This window comes from Acinonyx jubatus, chromosome D4 (genome assembly GCF_027475565.1).
Source record: "Acinonyx jubatus isolate Ajub_Pintada_27869175 chromosome D4, VMU_Ajub_asm_v1.0, whole genome shotgun sequence".
Lineage (NCBI taxonomy): Eukaryota > Metazoa > Chordata > Mammalia > Carnivora > Felidae > Acinonyx > Acinonyx jubatus.
In genome coordinates this window covers 43416842-43437171 of record NC_069391.1, presented here as the reverse complement: position 1 = coordinate 43437171, position 20330 = coordinate 43416842, and the positions used below count along the sequence as shown (strand labels likewise).

The window sequence follows — 20330 nt, the reverse complement described above, 5'->3', positions numbered from 1 at the left end:
TTTTTACTTTTTTGTTATCATTTTTAAATTTTAATTCCAGTGTAGTCAGCGTGCTGTGTTGTATTAGTTTCAGGCGTACAATATAGCGATTCAGCAATTCCACATATGACTCAGTGCTGTCATCAAGGTAAGTGTACTCTTGATTCCCTTCACCTATTTCACCCATGGTCCCACCCATCTTCCCTCTGGTAACCATCTGTTTGTTCCCTATAATGAAGAGCCTGTTTTTTGTTTTGTGTCTTTTTTCCCCCTTCAATCATTTGTTTCTTAAATTCCACACATAAGTGAAATTATATGGTATTTGTCTTTCTCTGACTGGCTTACTTCACTGAGCATTATACTCTCTAGTTGGATCCCTGTTGTTGCAAATGGCAAGATTTCACTCTTTTTGATGGCCGAGTAATATTCCATTGTATATACAGTAAAACCTTGGTTTGTGAGCATAATTCGTTCCAAAAACATGCCTGTAATCCAAAGCACTTGTATATCAAAGCAAATTCCATAACCCAAAAAATATTCATATAAAAATGATTACAATACTGTAATATAATACAAAATAATAAAGCAAATACAAAATATGACAAAAAATAAGTTAACCTGCACTACCTTTGAAAACCTTCATGGCTGGTGTGAGGGAGACAAGAGAGAGGAGGGTTATTGTGTAGGAAGAATTTCACTATCACTAATGGAATCACTGCTGGCTCAATGGAATTTTTTTCTGTGTACAATGGGGGCCATTGTATACGCTCGCACAATGTTGACTACAGTAAAGAATTAATAAACTCTTGTCATATACTGCATTTAATGTAACTGGAAATAAGGCAGCAGAAGAAAGGGTCTATATCTGTAGGCAGCCTGACCTAGAATGAAGCAAAGCATTCCTAAGCTTCCTCTTGTATGGAAAAGCAAAGGACTGTCCACAGGTGCTTAGAAATGACAAAAAATACACGAGAGCCAGTTGTGGACACCTTCCAACATTTTGAAAAATCCCAAATTTCTGCCAAACACCGTGGCCTGAGATTGAGCATCTGAGCATGGGAGATGATCACCCACAAGCCCTCAGAGAGAGAGAGAGAGAGAGAGAGAGAGAGAGAGAGAATAACCATTGGCTCAGTTGTGATCATGTTATGTTTGGCATCATGTGCTATTCATATTGCAAAGCATCGCTTGCTTATCAAGTTAAAATATTTTAGAAATGTTTGCTTATCTTGCAGAACACTTACAGAGCAATTTACTCACAACCAAGGTTTTACTGTATACACCACATCTTCTTTACCCATTCATCAGTCTATGGGCCCTTGGGCTGTTTCTGTAATTTGGCTGTTGTAGATAATGCTGCTATAAACATCAGCGTGCCTATATTCCTTTGAATTAGTGTTTTTGTATTCTTAGGGTGAATACCCAGTAGTGCGACTACTAAATCATAGAGTAGTTCTTTTTTAAAATGTTTTGAGGAAACTCTGTATTGTCTTCCACAGTAGCTGCACCAGTTTGTATTCCCAGCAACAGTGCACAAGTGTTTCTTTTTCCCACATTCTCACCAATACTTGTTATTTCTTGAGATTTTTATATTAGCCCCTCTGACAGGTGTGAGGTGATATCTCATTGTGGTTTTGATTTGTATTTCTCTGAGGATAAGTGATGTTGCACATCTTGTCATGTGTCTGTTGGCCACCTGTATGTCTTTGGAGAAACATCTGTTCATGTCTTCTGCTCATTTTTTAATTGGATTATTATGATTTCTTGGTGTTGAGTTGCATAAATTCTTTATATGTTTTGGATACTAACCCTTTATGTGATAGGTCATTCGCAAATATCTTCTCTTATTCCATCTTTTAATTTTGTTAGTTGTTGGCTTTGCTGTGCAGAGCTTTTTTATTTTAGTGTAATCCTAGCAGTTTATTTTTGCTTTTGTTTCACTAGCGTCAGGAGACATATCTAAAAAGAGGCTATTATGGCCAGTGTCAGAAGAATTACTGCTTATGCTCTCTTACTGGATTTTTATGGTTTCAGGTCTCACATTCAGGTCCTTAATGCATTTTGAATTTATTTTTGTGTGTGGTATAAGAAAGTGGTCCAGTTTCATTCATGCACGTTGCTGTCCAGTTTTCCCAGCACCATTTGTTGAAGAGACTGTCCGACTGTCTTTTTCCCATGGCATATTCTTGCCTTCTTTGTTGAAGATTAATTGACCACATAATTGGGGTTTATTTCTGGGCTTTCTATTCTGTTCCATTGATCTATGCGTCTATTTTTCTGTGACCGTTTTTAAAGAAAAATATTTCTATTTCTTGGTTTTTGAGGTATTATTCAGAGCAATGTTGAATGGGAAAATGGAAGTGCAATTTTCAGTGTACCACATGCAATTTAATAAGCAAAGGTTACTGTGAAAGATTAGATGATGGGCTGTATAGCACACCAAAAATAGAATGAGCAAAATGACATTTTAGGATGTTGTTATGTCTCCACTGTGATGGACGATCATTTGTGAACTTGGCGGATGCCATGTCATGATGGAAGGTAAATAAGACACATTTTAGGCAAATATTGAGAAGTGTTTGCAAGGTCTTTGCTAAGGAAAAATAGTACCAATCCCCAGAATATAAAAGCTGTGTGAAATTCAACATGCAGACTTAGTTACAGCAAACTTAGCCTTGATGAAAGAAGTGTAATGAACTAAGTACTAAATTTGAGCAGAGCCCTTCAGACTAGGCTCGTGGCAAAATAGCTCCACAGTGGTCCCCAGCAGGACTTCGAGAAGACCGTGCTGTGATGGAGGAAAAGATGTGAGGCACGGTTGCTGATATTGGTGTGAGCTCAGATGGGGGTCTGTCTTTTGGCCATTTTTATGAGGAAAATGTCCCTAGTAGCAGATTCCTCTGTGGCACCAGCTATGAGACTGTAGTCACACCTTTCAGTGTCACTGGCTGAACTCTTTCAAGAAGACACAGGCCACAGCTGTACCCATTGCATTCGGGCCCCTGCTCCATTATTCTCTTTGAGAGGCAAAGTGTGGGGGGCGCCTGCGTGGCTCCGTTGGTTAAGCGTCTGACTTGGTTTTGGCTCAGGTCGTGATCTCATGGTTCGGTTCATAGGATTCAGCCCCACATGGGTCTCTGTGCTGACGGTGTGGAGTCTGCTTGGGATTCTCTCTCTCTCCCTCTCTCTCCCTCTGCCTGTGTCTCACTTGTTTGCGTGTGCGTGCATGCACGCTCCGCCCTCTCAAAATAAATTAAAACCCCCCAAAAAGCAATAATTTGAAACAAAAAGAAAGGTTAAGTGTGGCTATTGTTCTTCTCTCTGTTCTTAAATTTTTTTAAACCCATGTATTTCCCTCTGGCATTGTGGAATGACATCACATTTCCTATTAGTCCAAAAAAGAGAGAAAGAGAGAATGCATTATTTGGATGCAATCCAAGGAGATTTGGGGTAGATGTGGGGACCACTGATGAGAGACATATATATTCCTGTGGCTCTTGAATCCCTCCCAAATGCATCTTTTTAAGGCTAGAGGAATAACTTACTTTTTACATTTAATTTTTATGTGTAGGTATTATTCCAATGGTTCAAAAGCAGCATATATAAGTACATGGTGAGAAACCTCCCTCTTACCCTGTCCCCCAACTACCCCACTCTCCTCTAATGGATCCCTCTTGTTCTCAGTTTCATGCGTCACCTTCCAGAATTTCTTCAGGCATACACAGACAAGTACAAATATGTGCTCTTGTTTTGGGAAAACTGAAGATTTTTAAGATGCATCCCAGGAATCTGGTAGTTATTTCTTCTCATTTCCAAAGCTCATATACAAAATCCTTGTGATACTTTATTGTAAATGCCATAACAAAGGGCAGAGAGCTCACTGGTGGGAGAGGGCTTCCTGTCCCTGGCATGCTGAGTAAGGGTAGGAAAGCATTGCCAAGTCTGGACGCTCGTAGTACACAATCTCCCTGTCACTCAAAGTAGAGGGAGAGAGCTGGGAGGAACAAAAGGGAAAAGAAACCAGATCCATACCCAGAAACAATCTACAGATGAAGTGTGGCTGTCTCTTCAAATCAACTGCTTTCTCTCTTATTTCCTAAAGTCATTAAATAAACCACAGCCAGTGCCAGTGCAGTTCAGTGAGTTCAGAGCAGATCCCTCGGTCTTGGCAAGCCACCCAACTGGTCCTAGAAATGGGGCTGGATTGAACCGGAGCTGAAAGAATTACAGTGTTTCCTTCCTCTGATGACTCTCTCGGGGGACATGCCTGGAATGAGTGAGCGCAGGAGATGAGGTGGTGTTCGCTCAGAGGCACAGCTGGATGTACGTGTGGAAGTGGGGGCTGTGCTCCAGTGTTACATTTAGAGGCTGTAATTCCACTGCTAGTTTTCCTAGCTTATCCTCTCTTACGACATTTTCCTTATCCCAACCACTGTCTCTTCTCTGGAGATCTTAAAGTTACCATTGAGGCTTGACACAACATAGATGCTGCAGGGTCAGGCTTGGAAACTCATTCTAGGTGAGGTTTTCTCCCTCAGTCCCATGTACTGAGTTAACATTTACATTAAGACTTCACTTTGGCATTCTTGCTAATTGATGAGATAAAAGTCTAACTCCTAACTGAATTATTCTCAGAACATCACTGCATGCACCCAACATTGGTGGTTGCCATTAGAAAAAATTGTATGAGGACTTCATGGCAGATGTAATGCTTACCATAAGCAGATGCTAAAAAAGTTCTCATAAAGGGACACCAGTCAGCTCCCGTTACTCCGCAATCATTGATCACCTCTCTGTGGCATTTTCTAAAAATCGTAGCATTTGCTTTTTAAACTCCATTAATTCTCAAAACAGCCTTTTACGTATGGGCAAGAAGGTCAGTTTAGACTCCGAAGAGTACTTTCATTTTTAACCTTACTATTCTAGAAGTGGGAATGGTGAACTTGAATCAGACAGATCTGGAATAAAATTTGCCCATCCATCCATCCATCCATCCACCCACCCACTCATCCAGCAAATGCTTAGTAACCCTTTACATACGGGACCTAGGCAGGGTATTCCTATATATGTCAATGTGAACAAAATGGCTTCAATCCTTGTATTCATGGAACTTACCATCTAAGAGAAGAGAAAGTAAATAAAATAATCCCAGAGTGTGGTAACCATTATGCAGGAAACAAACAGGAGGCCGTTTAGAGGGTAACAGGATGAGAGTGTACAGATAGTGTAGATCAAGTAGGTAGGGAAGCCATCTGTGAGAAAGGTGTTTAGGAAGAGGCTCCAAGGGTGAGCAGAAGTTAGCCATGCAAGGAGCAGAGCCAGGTGCAGAGATCAGCATGTGCAAAGTCTTTGAGGTAGGAGAGGGCATAGTGTATCTAAGGAACTGAAAGATCTATGGGAGTTTGAATTCTAGCTAGGACTTCAGTAGCTGTGGAAGACAGAATTGCCACTCAGTCCTTTGAGCCTTCATTTCCTCATATTGAAATGTCAGATAATGGTGCACACCTCACAGGGTTGTTGGGAGAATTTAATGGGTATTAAAGGAAATAACATGTAGTCTACTTGAATCGCTTGACATCTTCACAAAGGTCTCTGAGACCCCAGTTGGTCCTTGGCACCCAATGTGATTGACCTGTCCAGCCTCCTGATCATTGTATGTAGACTTGGGGACCAACCATCACGTGGACCAGAACATCCTCCATCCCTAGTTTTTCACACTCAGCAAGAGGAGAGAATGGGCACAGATTTCATTTGTTCATCTTAAAAACTTTGGACATCAAAAGAGAAGTAGGGGAGGGAAAGAAGAGGAGGGACAGAAAGTGAAAAGAAAGGATTTTATTTTCTAAAATGTGTTTCATTATTTATGGAATAACTATTAAAGACCAGATAGGATTTCTTAACTACATTTGGAGAGGGTTGAGATTTGGACATAGGTGTTCAGAAAACAATAAAGAGAGCTGAAATAGTGGTCATTGTATGTAGCAGACACAGTACTTAGTAAGTTTTGTACTTTATCTCCTTTAATCTTCACACGAATCCTGTAAGATGGGTCTTATTAGCCTTGTTTTAAAGATGAAGTGAGTGAAGCTCAGATAGAAAGGTGGACCTCGCTCAGTTCCTGTCTTGTGGGACTTAATATGGAATTGGACAAGTCTTTGGTAACAACGAGAGTCTATAAATTTAGCATGCTGTGTGTAGAGTTGATATATTTTTTAGAATGCTTTATTGTGGCGGTACCACATTATTATTAATTTTTTACTTTATTTAATTTGTTTTGAAAGGAAGAGCAGATACCTGTGTGAGCAGGGGAGGTGCAGAGGGAGAGGGAGAGAGGGAGAAAGACAGTCTTGAGTAGGCTCCACGTCTAGCATGGAGCCTGATGTGGGGCTTGATCTAATGACCATGAGATCATGTCCTGAGATGAAATCAAGAGTTGACTGCTTAACTGGGCCACCCGGGTGCCCCTATCATTAATTTTTAATAATGATAATTATTATCATTAATAATGACAATAATGCTATTATCATGAATTTATCTCAACTCAACGAGCATTTGCTGAATTCTTAACTAATGTCCCAGACGCTTTAGTGGGTGGAGATTTGTAACACACAGCTTTGTCTTGAGGATGGAGAATAACTGATAGCTCATTGTAGCTAGGGTGTGCAGTGGAGCAGGACTGGTTAGTAGCGTCTGAGTGATGGTCACTGTAAAGAGTTTTGGATCTTGTCCTATGGAAGAGTAGCATTAGAAAGACTGCTCCCTAGCTATTTTTAGACAGGGCTTTGTAAAAATCAGTTCATCTGTGGGGCCATGGTAATAACCTTCCTCATAGATTATGTGCTTTCTTTTTAGGAACAGTGGACAGTGCCATGGACCTGATCTTGATCAATTCCCTACCTCTCGTGTCTGATGCGGAAACATCCCTCACCTGCATCGCCACTGGATGGCGCCCCCATGAGCCCATCACCATAGGAAGGGACTTTGAAGCCTTAATGAACCAGCACCAGGATCCACTGGAAGTTACTCAAGATGTGACCAGAGAATGGGCTAAAAAAGTCGTTTGGAAGAGAGAAAAGGCTAGTGAAATCAATGGTGCGTATTTCTGTGAAGGGCGAGTTCGAGGAGAAGCAATAAGGATACGGACCATGAAGATGCGACAGCAAGGTAACATGCCCCTTAGTCGTGGGCAGGTGAGGTGTGCTGAGACTCACACACAACTTTTGTTTTGGCAGTTGCTCACTCAGAGACTGGGCATGAGCTGTGTGAGTGTGGAGCTTGAAGACCTTGTCTGCCTCGTTCCAGGCATTGCTTGTCTTTGATACATGTATAGCACTAGAGATAAAAGAGACTGGCCAGTCCACTGCTTGCACATTCAGCCCCTCCACTAGACACTGTGCCTAGGTCATGAGATGAACTGTATTATATTTTGTACTAAGAGCTTCATGACCCTTATGGAGATCTGAACAGGTTACACGTATGTAATAGAAAATCACAGTTATGGAGACAACTAACTGTCCGTGCCAAAATATTGGCCGTTTTGAGCTTTCTCATTGAGTTTTCATTTGATTCTTTGTTTTGCTTGCCCCTGAGTATTCTTAACAGAAGTGAATGTTTTCAGGGGAAAGTGTGGTAGAGATAAGAAATTTTAAGGGGAAGCATCTATCAATAACTCAGCTTCATTGGTGACTTAATGTATCAGTTTTCTGGTGCCACAGTAATGCTGTGTGTCACATGACCTCAAACCGCAGTGACATACAATAGCAAGCACATATAGCTTATGAGTGTAAGTCAGCGGGGCTGATAGGTGGCTCTGCCATTCTCGAGTGGGCTTTCCCACAGATGGATGTTGGCTGCCTGTAGGCTTATTATGCTGGCCTTGGCTGAGCCAGCCTGGCTCTTTTCCATGTGTCTGTTATCCTTTTGCAGGCTAACCTAGGTATATTCTCACAGAGATGGCACAAGAGCCAGAGAAGAAAGGGAAACACACAAGGCTTCTTGAAACCCAGTCTCAGTAGTATATACTCTCACTTCCCTCTCATTTTTTATTGCCCAAAGAAAGTCAAACAGCTGAACCTAAAGTCAGAATGGATGGGCATCACACAACCAAATGGCAAAGATTATGGTGACAGGGAGGGATGAAGAACCGAGGCCCTTTTTGCAGGCGGTATACTGTTCTTGGAAAGAGACCATGATTTCATTTTGAAAGTTGAATAACCACACTTAGCTCACAGAACACCAGAGCTTTGAAGGGAGATGTTGAGGGCCTTTTGCAAAGGGCGCAGGGGGGCTGGGGGCCAGGGGGGAAGGGGGGTCGTGTATAACTCTTTGCTACCACTCCCCAAGGCAGTGATGTGATAGAGACTTTCTCCCAAGATACAAGTGGCTCTAAGCTAAATCTTTAGGCCAATCCTGATGGCAGTTGGAGGAGACAGTGTTGTGAACATTATTTAATGATTCTATTTTACCCCAGGGCTCCCAGGCCTGGCCAGGCAGGTAGACTTCTGGTATCTTGGTGCTGCCTGCTGGGAAGATGGTACAGAATTCCAGCAGAGATGACCTTTGCTTGTTCTGACTCAAATGATCTGGCCACTCAGTCATCAGCCCTTTTTACTGGGCTGGTCATACCTTTAGTGAAGGAGTCCTTTCCAAATTGATGTCATCATAACCACAGGGACTGTGGCCTGCGAATGTGTCATTTCTTGAGATAATGACTGTGTGAACTCTTCTGGGTTTGGTTTGTAATCATAAAACTGATCCAGATAAATAACACACTTCTACACATTTCTCTTATTGGCAGGTGGTTGTTGTTGTTTTGTTTTGTTTTTTGTTTTTGTTTGTTTTTTTTATATAGGAGTCTGCATTGTTTTAGACCAGTGTTTCTCAACACTGAACGTGCTTATAAATTTCCCATAGATCTTGGTAAAATGCATGATCTGGTTCAGTAGGTCCTTGAGGAGAGTCCTGAGATCATACATGTCTAACAGTGCCCCTGGTGATCAGGTGCCTGTGGGCTGTGGACCACACTTCCAGTAGCAAGGGTGGAGAATTAGCCCCTAGCTGGGGTCCACCTGAAAACATTTCTTTGAATTTGCTAACATTGGTAATTAGAAGATTTGAAGGCAGCAAGCTCATTTTCAAGTCAAAAATGATAAAATTGCTATTCATGACAAATGAAGGAAAAGGTTTTCTTAGCAAAACTGCAATGTTCACCTTTAGATGACACAAGGGTGAGTGGGAAAAGTGCACAGCAGACATTCCCAGGAAGGCAGCTCTCCGCTGAGGGGAGAGAGTTTGAACAAAGGGATGTGAGGTGTGCCAAAGCTATCATGGCTAAAAAGTCAACTCTATTATTTTTTGCCTGTGTCATTCGGGATTTGACCTGTGTAAAGAGTTAGGTCTCTTTGCTGATAATTCCCCATTCTGAATGAAGATAATCTGAGATTTGTCCCCAGTGGCTTCATAGGAATGAAATACGAAGTGCTGCTGTGCTCTTTCCGGGCTGGCTTGGGGCTGAACTTGACAGTGTAGAAAGAAGAACCTGTAGAGAGTATTAAACCAGAATGTTGGGAGTCAAAGACCAATGACTGTTCCAAACTGACAGTCAAGGCCAGCACAGGTAAAGGAGAACTTAAATTCAGTTACATGAGGTAAAAGCAGACTTGATAATGTGGAGATGATGCCTTTTAGGCTCCTTTCCCCTGACTTTTAATTCCATCTCCACCATTTATCAGCTCTGTGGCCTTGGACAAGTTACTTAGCACCTATTGGTCTCTTTTTTCATCATTTGTGTAACGAGCACACTAATAATACCTTCAAAACTGTATTCAGTTTTAAATAAGGTATCTACCAAAAGCCAGTTCCCATGAGTGCATTCATATTAAGATTTGATCGACACCACAGATGTGTTGCTAAAAGCTTGGGTGACATGAAACATTGTAGAATAAGTTACATAATAACAATAGCAGTTTGTAAATGTTGGGAATGGAATTTGAAGCCAAGTGATCCCGACTGCAGAGCCTGTGTGGATGACCACCGCAAGACCCTCGGTATATCCCTCCCACTTACTGTGAACCGCCCTCCCCGTTTCAGAACACTTGTTGGGAACAGAACAGTTCCAATGGAAACCCTGCAAAGCAGCCCAGGGCACAGTGAAGGTAGTTTGGGTGGGTTTGAGCTTGGCTGTGCAACCAAATGGTACCATGGAGGCAAGTTACTTCACTGAAATCATGTTTCCTCCTTTGAAAAGTATCACCAGGGGGCGCCTGGGTGGCTTGATCGGTTAAGCGTCTGACTTCGGCTCAGGTCATGATCTCGCGGTCCGTGAGTTTGAGCCCCGCATCGGGCTCTGTGCTGACAGCTCAGAGCCTGGAGTCTGCTTCAGATTCTGTGTCTCCCTCTCTCTCTGCCCCTCCCCCGTTCATGCTCTGTCTCTCTCTGTCTCAAAAATAAATAAACGTTAAAAAAAAAAAAAAGTATCACCAGGATAGAGATTTTTCCCTGTACATTTGAGGATCAAATGAGAAGACCACCAACCTATCTGGCTCATTGTAAACGTTCAATAATTATCATAGTGTCCTGGAATAAGCAATAATTAAGTGAGACTATTTTCTACTCAGTTGTGGAAAAAATTGAATACCATTCATTAACATAATCGGTATACAAAATTTATACAAAACAGAAAGATAGGTAGTACTTTCTTTCCTGCATTCATTTTTTTAATGTTTATTTATTTGTTTTTGAGAGAGAGAAAGAGGGTGTGTGCACAAGAGGGGGAGGGGCAGAGAGAAGGAGAGAAAGAGTCCCAAGCTGTGGGTTTGCGTCCCCACGATCTGTGAGATCATGACCTGAGCTGAAATCATGAGTCAGATGCCTAACTGTGACTGAGCCACCCAGGTGCCCCCTTTCCTACGTTGTAATAACAACATCTCAGGGTGGTGAAAGGATTCTATATCTTTTACCAGCCATCCAGTAGCTGAAATACGGTGTGAGGTAAGTGATATCCTTTATGTGAATCAGGAAAACCTCTACAATGGTGTCTTCATGGTACTATTAATTCCCTAGTAACACATAATGGGATCTCAGAGGTGTCTGCCCAGGGACACAGCAGGATAGGATAAACATGTATCCCTGCTTGCTGCTGACTCGTGCATCTGGGGAGGAAGTGGAAAATCCATTTGAGATGTGCCAAAACATGCTTAATTTGGCTCGCACACTCCACATGGCCAAACTGTTTTTTATCAATGGCATCATGCAAAAAAAAAAAAAAAATCAAAAGCAATTTGTTCAAACCTCCCTGGTGATTTCATTTGGGGGTCGGGAGGTATAAATGAGGTTTGAAATATTTTCACATGCAAGCGGCTGTCTCAGAGTTTTCCATCAGGAGGAAACACAGGTTATTTCCTTCCTATTTTCATTCGAGAAATAACTATTAAGAACATCAGACCTTCCAAACACGATTTGTGAAGTTGACAGAGAGGAGCCATTTGTATCTAAATAACACAAATGAATGTGTTAAAAGCCTAAAGAAAATAGGAACATTTGAAATCCGACCCATTCATTTATTCTCTCATTCCACGAGTATTCTTAGGTGTCTCTTTGTGTCACACATGGGAGGTACAGCGATGGTAGCATGTCCTGAGTGTTTACCCGCCTGACATTCCCCCAGCAGCTTTATATACATTACTGTGTAATTAAGTCTTTACCAAACGTGTATCTGGTGCTGATTATTATGACCCTGTATTAATAGATGAGGCCTTTGGCTATTGTAACTTAGATGCATTCACACACCTAGTATCCACTGTTGGACCTAGGAAGGATAACCCAGGCTGATCCCAGAAGCCAGGCCCTAACCAACGCCCTGTGCTGCCTTCCAAAACAGACGTGCCCTTGTGTCCAGGAGGGTTCAGTCTAGCAGGGCAGCTGTGCTGTTGGGCCTGGAAGGGGAAAGTGCAGGGCATTTGGAGAACAGCCTTGGGGCACTTACCCTGGGTCCCAGGGGGGGGAGTAAGGCCCCTGGAGAAAGGGACATCTACATGGAGACTGAAGAGGAGTGGGACTTGGTGAGACACAGGGAAAAGGCAGGAGCAGAGGAGGGAGGAAGCTCATAACTTGCCTGGGAGTGGTCACGTGGTCCACTGCAGCCTGAACATAGTTCACAATGGCTGCAGTTAAGAGCTAAGGCTGTGGGACTGGAATAAGAGGAGTGTGGAGAGCGGGTGTGGTTCAACAAGTGTGGCGTCTTGAGATTGTGTCTCAACTTTAACTCTTACTGTCAGGAGGCCTGGAGTAAGGGACTAAGTCACTCTTAACGCCATCTCCCACATGGGTAGACACCGGATACAACATCTTCACAGCACTGTCGCAAAATTGCACAAAATAATAATGGACACGAAACTACCCTTAGTCTAACATGAACGGAGGTACCCACAATTGAACTCAATTATTTTATATCCCTGAGAAGCCTCTTTGTTTATAACTGTTACTATCATCGATTCTCTTCTCCACCCCTTAAGGAAAAAGTGGATCATACTTTTAGTTAAGTTCTGTCAGTTAATTAGCCCATCTAAATCATGTTACTCAAGTCATTTTTGAACCCAGGCCCTAGCAATCTCATTTTTAAATGAGGTAATAGGACTTCACAGCCTTTTGAGCGCTAACATTATATTACCTAGGAGAGGCTTCCAGAGCTGAGTTACCTAGTTCTAACCCTGACTCTCCCATGAAATTGCTGTGTGATTTTAGACAAGTTACTTAGCCTCTCTGTACTTTAATTTCCTCATTTGTAAAATTAGGATAATTGTAGTAACTATCTGATAGAGGTATTATGAAAATTAACTATGTGTGAAGTGCTTAGAAAAAGTAGTGCCTGATAGTAGGCACTATTATTTATTTATTTTAAATCCAAGTTAGTTAACATATAGTGTAATAATGGTTTCAGGAGTAGAATTTAGTGATTCATCTCTTACATATAATACCCGGTGCTCATGCCAACAAGTGCCCTCCTTAATGCCCATCACCCATTTAGCCCATCCCCCTACCCACCTCCCCTCCAGCAACCCTCGGTTTGTTCTTTTTAGTTAAGAGTCCCTTATGGTTTGCTTCCCTTTCTCTTTTTATCTTGTTTGTCCTCCCTTTCCCCTATGTTCATCTATTTTGTCTCTTAAGTTCCACATATGAGTGAAATCATATATTTATCTTTCTCTGACTGACTTATTTCCCTTAGCATAATACATTGTAGTTTCATCCACATTGTTGCAAATGGCAAGATTTCATTCTTTTTCATTGCCAAGTAGTATTCCAGTGTGTGTATATAAGGAAATGCAGTGCCTGGTAGTAGGCACTGTTGAAAGGTGCTTACGGTTTTCACGGTACAGTCAAGTCACATGACATTAGTCTGTGTGTACTGTGTGCAAGCTGGGCTCCTGCATCATCAAAGTACAGCATGGAAGGTTGTTGACCCCTTTATTAGTACCCGGCAGAGAACAATCGACCTCGAGCCAGGAATGCAGGACATGGCAGGTTGGACAGCAGTGGAACTCTGCTATGATTGTTTCTACCTAAGGAAACAGGAGCTTAAAAGGCACAAGGTCTGTAATAATAAAAATCCACAGAGTGGGGATGGGGTGGGGAAGAAAAGCCCCATTGGAGTGGAGCCTCGGGGAATCTGTATTCCTTTTCAGAATACAATGCTGAGTGAGAAGTCTGGGGTTAGCTAAACAGTCTTCACACAAAGGGGCAGAAAATATAAACAAACCACTTAGAAAGGAACAACAGCATGAAATGGTCAGAAAAGATTCTCACAGGCACCCAGGGTCATGTCTCAGAGAGCAGGAGCTGCTGCTGTTAGGATTGCTCATGGACGCATCTTGTCAGAGTGAGAGGGCGCCCCGTCAAGTCCCCCTGCCAGTCCCTGCATGGCTGATCCATGTCAGTACCAGTGAGCAAGCTGCCACTCATGTCCATCCTGCACAGCTCAGCATGGCAGTGTTGCTGTTGGTTTATATTTGGGCAGGATACTGGCCTCTTCTAAGTACCCACGGGTTTGGCATCCATTATTTAATATTCCTAACAACCTTGCAAAGTAAATACTTTGGGGGCACCTGGGTGGGTGGCTCAGTCGGTTAAGTGTCCAACTTCGGCTCAGGTCATGATCTCGTGGTTCACAAGTTCGAGCCCCGTGTGGGGCTCTGTGCTGACAGCTCCGAGCCTGGAGCCTGCTTCGGATTCTGTATCTCCATCTCTCTCTGCCCTTCCCCTGCTTGCACCCTGTCTCTGTCTCTCTCAAAAGTGGATAAACATTAAAAAATAAACAAAGTAAATACTTCTACTTCCAAATTACAGACAAGTAAGCAGAGATGTTCACAGGTTAAGTAACTTATTCAAAGGGTCTAGTAACTGGCAGAGGGTGGCTTCAAGCCCAGGACTGTCCTCTTCCAGAGCTCATGGTGCCCTTTGATCTATACCATTCTCCCTCTAAGGTTGCCCCATGTCACCATGTCATTGCCTGCACCAAACGCATTTATGTGGGTGTCCTGGCAGGGCATCAGGCCTGGGTCAGCAGGCACAGAGGAGAATGGGCAGCTGAACCAAAAGCTGAGACTTTCTGAGTATAGTTCAAGGCATCTTCTGCCCTCACAGGGTAGTTCTCCAAGCCCATGGTGTGCATAGTACTGAATCAGCCTCTCTCAAGCCACCTGTCTGAAAGCCACAGAAGAGGCAGGAAGGAAGGCTGATTTACCCGGTGGTCCTCAGCAGGCTTGGTCCTAGGCTGAAACTCCATAGCTCTCCAAACCTTAGGGTATAGGGTGTTTTGCTATTGATTTCTAATTTATGTGCCTCCTGGTCAGAGAATTTGTTCTATAGGATATTGTGTCTTTTTATTTATAGAGATGTGCTTTGTGGCTTAATAAGGGAGGCAATATGCCTGAACGTATGCTCACATAGCTGGGTATGGGGATCCATGAATAGCCAACAGATCTTTAATTGTGTTATTCAGATTTTCTTTTTTTTTTTTTTGTCCTTAGTAATTTTTGATCTGTTTGTTGAATCGGCTTCTGAAGGTTTCTACTATGCTTGTGGATTTGTCAGTTTCTTTCATTCTGTCAGTTTCTGTTTCATGGATTTTGAAGCACTGTTGTTATAGATGCTTATACAAGTTCAGGATTGCTCTTTCATTTTTTTAGAAGTTTATTTATTTATTTTGAGAGAGAGAGGGAGAGAGCATCCCAAGCAGGCTCTGTGCTGTCAGCGTGGAGCCCGACGTGGGGCTCGATCCCACAAACCATGAGATCATGACCTGAGCTGAAATAAGAGTAAGACATTGAACTGACTGAGCTACCCGGGTGCCTCCCATTTTTCAGTCATTATGTAAAGATCATATTTATCCCTAAAATTTTGTTTCGCCTTGAAAGTAAATGATGTTTTCCTGATATAAATATTGCAATACCAGCTTCTTTCAAATAGTGTAAGTCTGGTGTCTATTTTTCTCACCCTTATTCTCAATTTTATGTGTCATTACATTTAATGTGTAGCTCATGAAAAAAATAGATATTTTAATTCATTCTGAGATTCTCTGGCTTTTGACGTATATTTGGCATAATCTATATTTTCTTTATGCTTTGATTTTTATTTGGACTTATTCCTCTCCTTTTAGGTCTTTTTATTTCCATTCTCTCCTGCCCTCCATGTTTAGGAAAGTTATAGATTCTTTTTATTTATTTACTTTTTATTTTAACGTGAGAGAGAGAGAGATTGTACAAGCTGGGGAGAGGGGCAGAGGGAGAAAGAGAATCTTAAGCAGGTTCCACACTCAGTGTGGAGTCCCACATGGGGCTCAATCCCATGACCCTGGAATCGTGACCTGAGCCAAAATCAAGAGTCAGACATTCAACCAACTGAGCCAGGCAAGTGCCCCAGAAAGTTATATATTCTGATTATCTTCTCCTAGTGGTGATCCTTAAATTTTAAAAATTGGCTTAACTTGTATGTCAGTTATAGCTCAATAAAGCTGAAAATTTTAAAAATTGGCTTACCTTAATAGAGACTAAAATTAATCACACCTCCATTCTTGTAATTGTGGCTCTCTGTAGATTATGGTGTAAAATAAGGGAATTCAGAAACTGTTGTGGCTGGAAGAATGTTAGAACATGTTACTCACACATCTTGTCCAACAAACCAAGAGACTCGGGCACTATTATGTTCTAAGGCTGACACAAAGACAGATGTTTCCAACATGGTTTTATAAGCCAAATATGCAGTAGCTTCCCCAGTGTCCTTCCAGTACTGCCTAGTCCCATAACTGTGTCAGTATATGTGTGTGTGTGTGTGTGTGTGTGTGTATATATATATATATATATATATATATATATATATATATATATATAGTAATGTATATCTAATTATACATTTATAATTATGTAACAAACATATAATTATATATATATGTATGTGTATGTATGTGTATACTGGGTCCCATCATTGCCTTAGTGTTCAATATTCCATTATTTACACCATTAGTAATAAGTCCAGCATGATGCTAATTCCATTTGAGAAATGCTTAGGGCATTCTAAAGCAATTAGAATTATCTGGATCCCCACAATGGAAAAGGACCACCACCCAGAAGGGACAAGTCATTTGGCAAATGTTTAACCATTTCTATTCCTCTCCACTCTGAGAAAACTTGGTAGGGATTGGAGAAGGATGGCTGATTCATCGTTTTAGTTTATGGTTAATCTCAGGTCTTAGTTTGATAACACATATTAATCAGCATAAAGTCCTTTTCTCCCCCAATAGTTGTATGGGAAAAAATGTGTATATGTAGGTGGTGTGTACATTCTTACAGTTTTACAGAGAAAATGACTGTTGCTTTCATCATATTCTTCAAAACCTTAGTGAAGTTTGAAACCCATTAGTTGTCATTGTCTTTTAGATACTACACTTGTGCTGACTCCTGGCAAACGCTCGCCCTCATCTTCTGAATTCGTAGTTCAGTTGCTCCTGGAGAAAGTGTGTCCCCTCATCTCACTTGTTTGTTTTCTCTCTTTTAAAAGCTTCCTTCCTACCAGCTACTTTAACCATGACTGTGGACAGGGGCGATAACGTGAACATATCTTTCAAAAAGGTGTTGATTAGAGAAGAAGATGCAGTGATTTACAAAAATGGTGAGTATGTGTTTTGTTTCCTTCTAGCACCATGATGTGAGACATCAGATAACGCAAAACATGTTGTTGGATCATTACCCTGGTGCAGTCTGGTGGGCAGATGTTTGAAGTAAAGCGCTATGATGCAAGCCCATTGAATTTTATTAAAGAAGCTCTAATAGGCAGTGTGGTTGGTTGCTTCATCAAGCAAAGTACAGATTCATATACATATATGAACGTACATACATTTTGTATTTATGAATGTGTAATATGGAATTGTGAATGTACAATAAAACCCCATCATGATGTGATAAGTGAGGTCCCAAATCCAGCCATGTAAAATGTGAGGTTGTTTGATTGCGAGGTTAAGGAGATGACCAGGCTGAGACTGGGAAGCCAACTGGCAGTGGTTCTGGGAGTCCAACTGTGCTGTACAAATCTGTCCAGGTCCAACTATGGGTTTGGCACCACCTGGTGGCAGTTGCCGCACCCAGGTGAAATATTGATGGGGACTATTCTGAGTCCTATGGATGGATGGGACTTCCAGATTGGTGTAGTGATTCTAGGTATTTATCTCCTGGTTACTTGGTTAGTTGGCAGGGGTACCTTTGCCCGTTCATCTCTCCCTGCAGAAGATAAGCACTTTAGCTTTACCTCTGTCTTCGTATGTTTGGTGGTAGATTGCGTAGACTAAACTGTCTGCTCTCTCACCGTACCTTTCTCACTTTTTGGGAGAACATTGAATAGCTCAGCCTTTTCATTCTTCTCCTACATCCACTATGCTAGAGCACATTTTCTGTATCCAGTCAGGGAGAGCTGATGAAGTGGAGAGGCCAGATGGGGAGACAGGAGTGTCTGCGTGTGACCCACTGTTCTCCACCTTTCTCCCTTCACCAGGTTCCTTCATCCACTCAGTGCCCCGGCACGAAGTACCTGATATTTTAGAAGTGCATCTGCCTCATGCTCAGCCCCAGGATGCTGGAGTGTACTCAGCCAGGTACATAGGAGGAAACCTCTTCACCTCGGCCTTCACCAGGCTGATAGTCCGGAGTAAGTGATTGAGAGGCCACAGTCTGTGATGATTTGGTTTTTAGGATTTTTAGTTACAAGTAACAGAAGCTGACTCTGGCTACTTAAGCAAAAACCAGGGATTGGTTGAAAGTATATTAAGGACTCTTAAAAATTGGTGGAACAGCTGACAAGCAAGTTTCCAGAAAAGATAGGCCCCAGGGAGGATCTGGGGCCCAGCATTGGTGGGGGCAGATGGACTTTCTCTCTAGGATGCTACTCTTAGCCTAACTGTGCTTCAGCAATGTTTCTTTTACTTCCAAAGTTTGAATTCCCAGGGTAAAGAATCAGACTGGCCTAACATATGCTAGATGTCTACTGGCCTAGACCAATGAGCTATAGTCAAGTGCGGAACCACTTACCACAGTGCGGGCCCTAGGACCTCCCACTTGAATAGCAGCATCATTCCATAGGAAGGGGGAATCACAGTGAGTTGGGCAGTCTCCCTGAAAGGTATCTGCTACGTGGGGAGGAATTGGGTCTTCTAGGTAGGTCTAATATGTAAACATTAAGTCTCCTATAAATCCCACACTTTCCAGATCATGTAACACTCAAATGGGATTTCTGTTTTCATGTTTGAAAAATGTGCATGAAGTAAAACTAGTAAAAGCTCCTCCACCCTCTTACAACTACCAAAGTGGGGAGTAACCATCCACCATTAGTTTTTATAAGAGATTGATTTATAGAGAGAAAAACTTGCCTTGAATTTTCCCGGCTTTGCCAAGCCTTCATGCTCTTAAATACCCAGGCCTAAGTATTTGGGCCACTCTGTCATTCTAATGATCGGAATCTCTAACTCATCAACAGTTTTGCTTTTGCTTTGCACTATATTCATTTATTCATTCGTTTGTTCAACAAATGTGTATTGATCATAACTCTGTGTCCAGCATTGTGTTGGTATGAAAATACAAGGATAATAAGATGAATCCCTGTCCCCTCGGAATGGTAGTAGAAGTATGAAAAGTGTGGTTCGTCTGGTTTGGTCAAGTGAAATCTGCTTTTATCCCACTGCTCTCATGGAGAGTCCAAATGGCAAAAGCACAGTTTATCTTCATTTCATTTAGATGTACCAGCAGTACTCAGAGTCTGGGGTATGTAGGCACATTTTCTAGCAATATCAGAAACATCAGATGTTGACCTATGGTAAAAGACTTAACTTTCTTTTTCTTATGTTTTTAAAATTTATTTATTCTGAGAGAGAGAGTGAACGTGCAAGTGGGGGAGGGGCAGAGAGAGAGAGAGAGAGAGAGAGAAAGGGGGGGTGGGGCGGGGAGAATTCCAAGCAGGCTCCGTGGTTGTCAGTGCAGAGCCCAACCTGAGACTTGATCACAAACCTCAAAATCATGACCTGAGCCGAAAACCAGGAGTCGGACGCTTAACCGACTGAGTCATCCAGGTGCCCCTAACATTTTTTTTTAAATGTGAAAACAAACACAACTTAATGTAGACTAGAATTTGAAACTCAACTGATTTTTAAAGATAAAGTGAAAGATTTCAAACACATTTTTGATCTCTAGCTTATACCTTGAGATTGCTAGAACACATGTTCATTCCTTTGCTGTTTTTAGGAGTATTTTGTTGGAAGTATTTGAGAAGCATGGATAATATCTAAAATCGTTCTAAGAAAGTTTGAGTTAGGCTACAACCCATCCCATTTAAGAGTATTTTTCCCCAGTATGATTTATTTGATATTTTAAGAAATGATGTAAAGGGGCACCTCAGTCGGTTGAGCATCCAACCTCAGCTCAGGTCATGATCTCACACTCCATGAGTTTGAGTCCCATGTTGGGCTCTGTGCTCACAGCTTGGAGCCTGGAGCCTGCTTCGGATTCTGTGTCTTCCTCTCTCTCTGCCCCTCCCCTGCTCATGCTCTGTCTCTCTCTGTCTCAAAAATAAAGACATGAAAAAAAATTAAAAAAAAAAAAAGAAAAGAAATGAGGTATAGCCGAAGGCATTTGTCCATTTGTCATAACTGTAGGGTGTCTCTCTAGGATGAATTGAAACCTAGGAATAATCGATGCATAAAGACTTCGTGTTAAAAGTCACACCGGTTATATCTATAGGATTTCTCTCCAATATAAATTCTCTCTCTGACAAAAGATCTCTCACAACCATTGAGTTTATAGGATTTCTCTCTGTATGCA

At 41.9% G+C, this 20330-nt stretch overlaps 1 protein-coding gene across 3 annotated transcripts in view; it reads left to right on the top strand.

The window, feature by feature from the left end:
- TEK (TEK receptor tyrosine kinase) overlaps positions 1-20330 on the top strand; it is a 105190-nt gene that overhangs the window by 37867 nt on the left and 46993 nt on the right. For all 3 annotated transcript variants that reach the window (XM_027039255.2, XM_027039253.2, XM_027039254.2), the window contains exons 2-4: positions 6832-7143; positions 17029-17139; positions 18016-18168. In XM_027039255.2, the coding sequence (XP_026895056.2) occupies positions 6832-7143; positions 17029-17139; positions 18016-18168 (576 nt within the window). The remainder of the gene's footprint in view (positions 1-6831; positions 7144-17028; positions 17140-18015; positions 18169-20330) is intronic.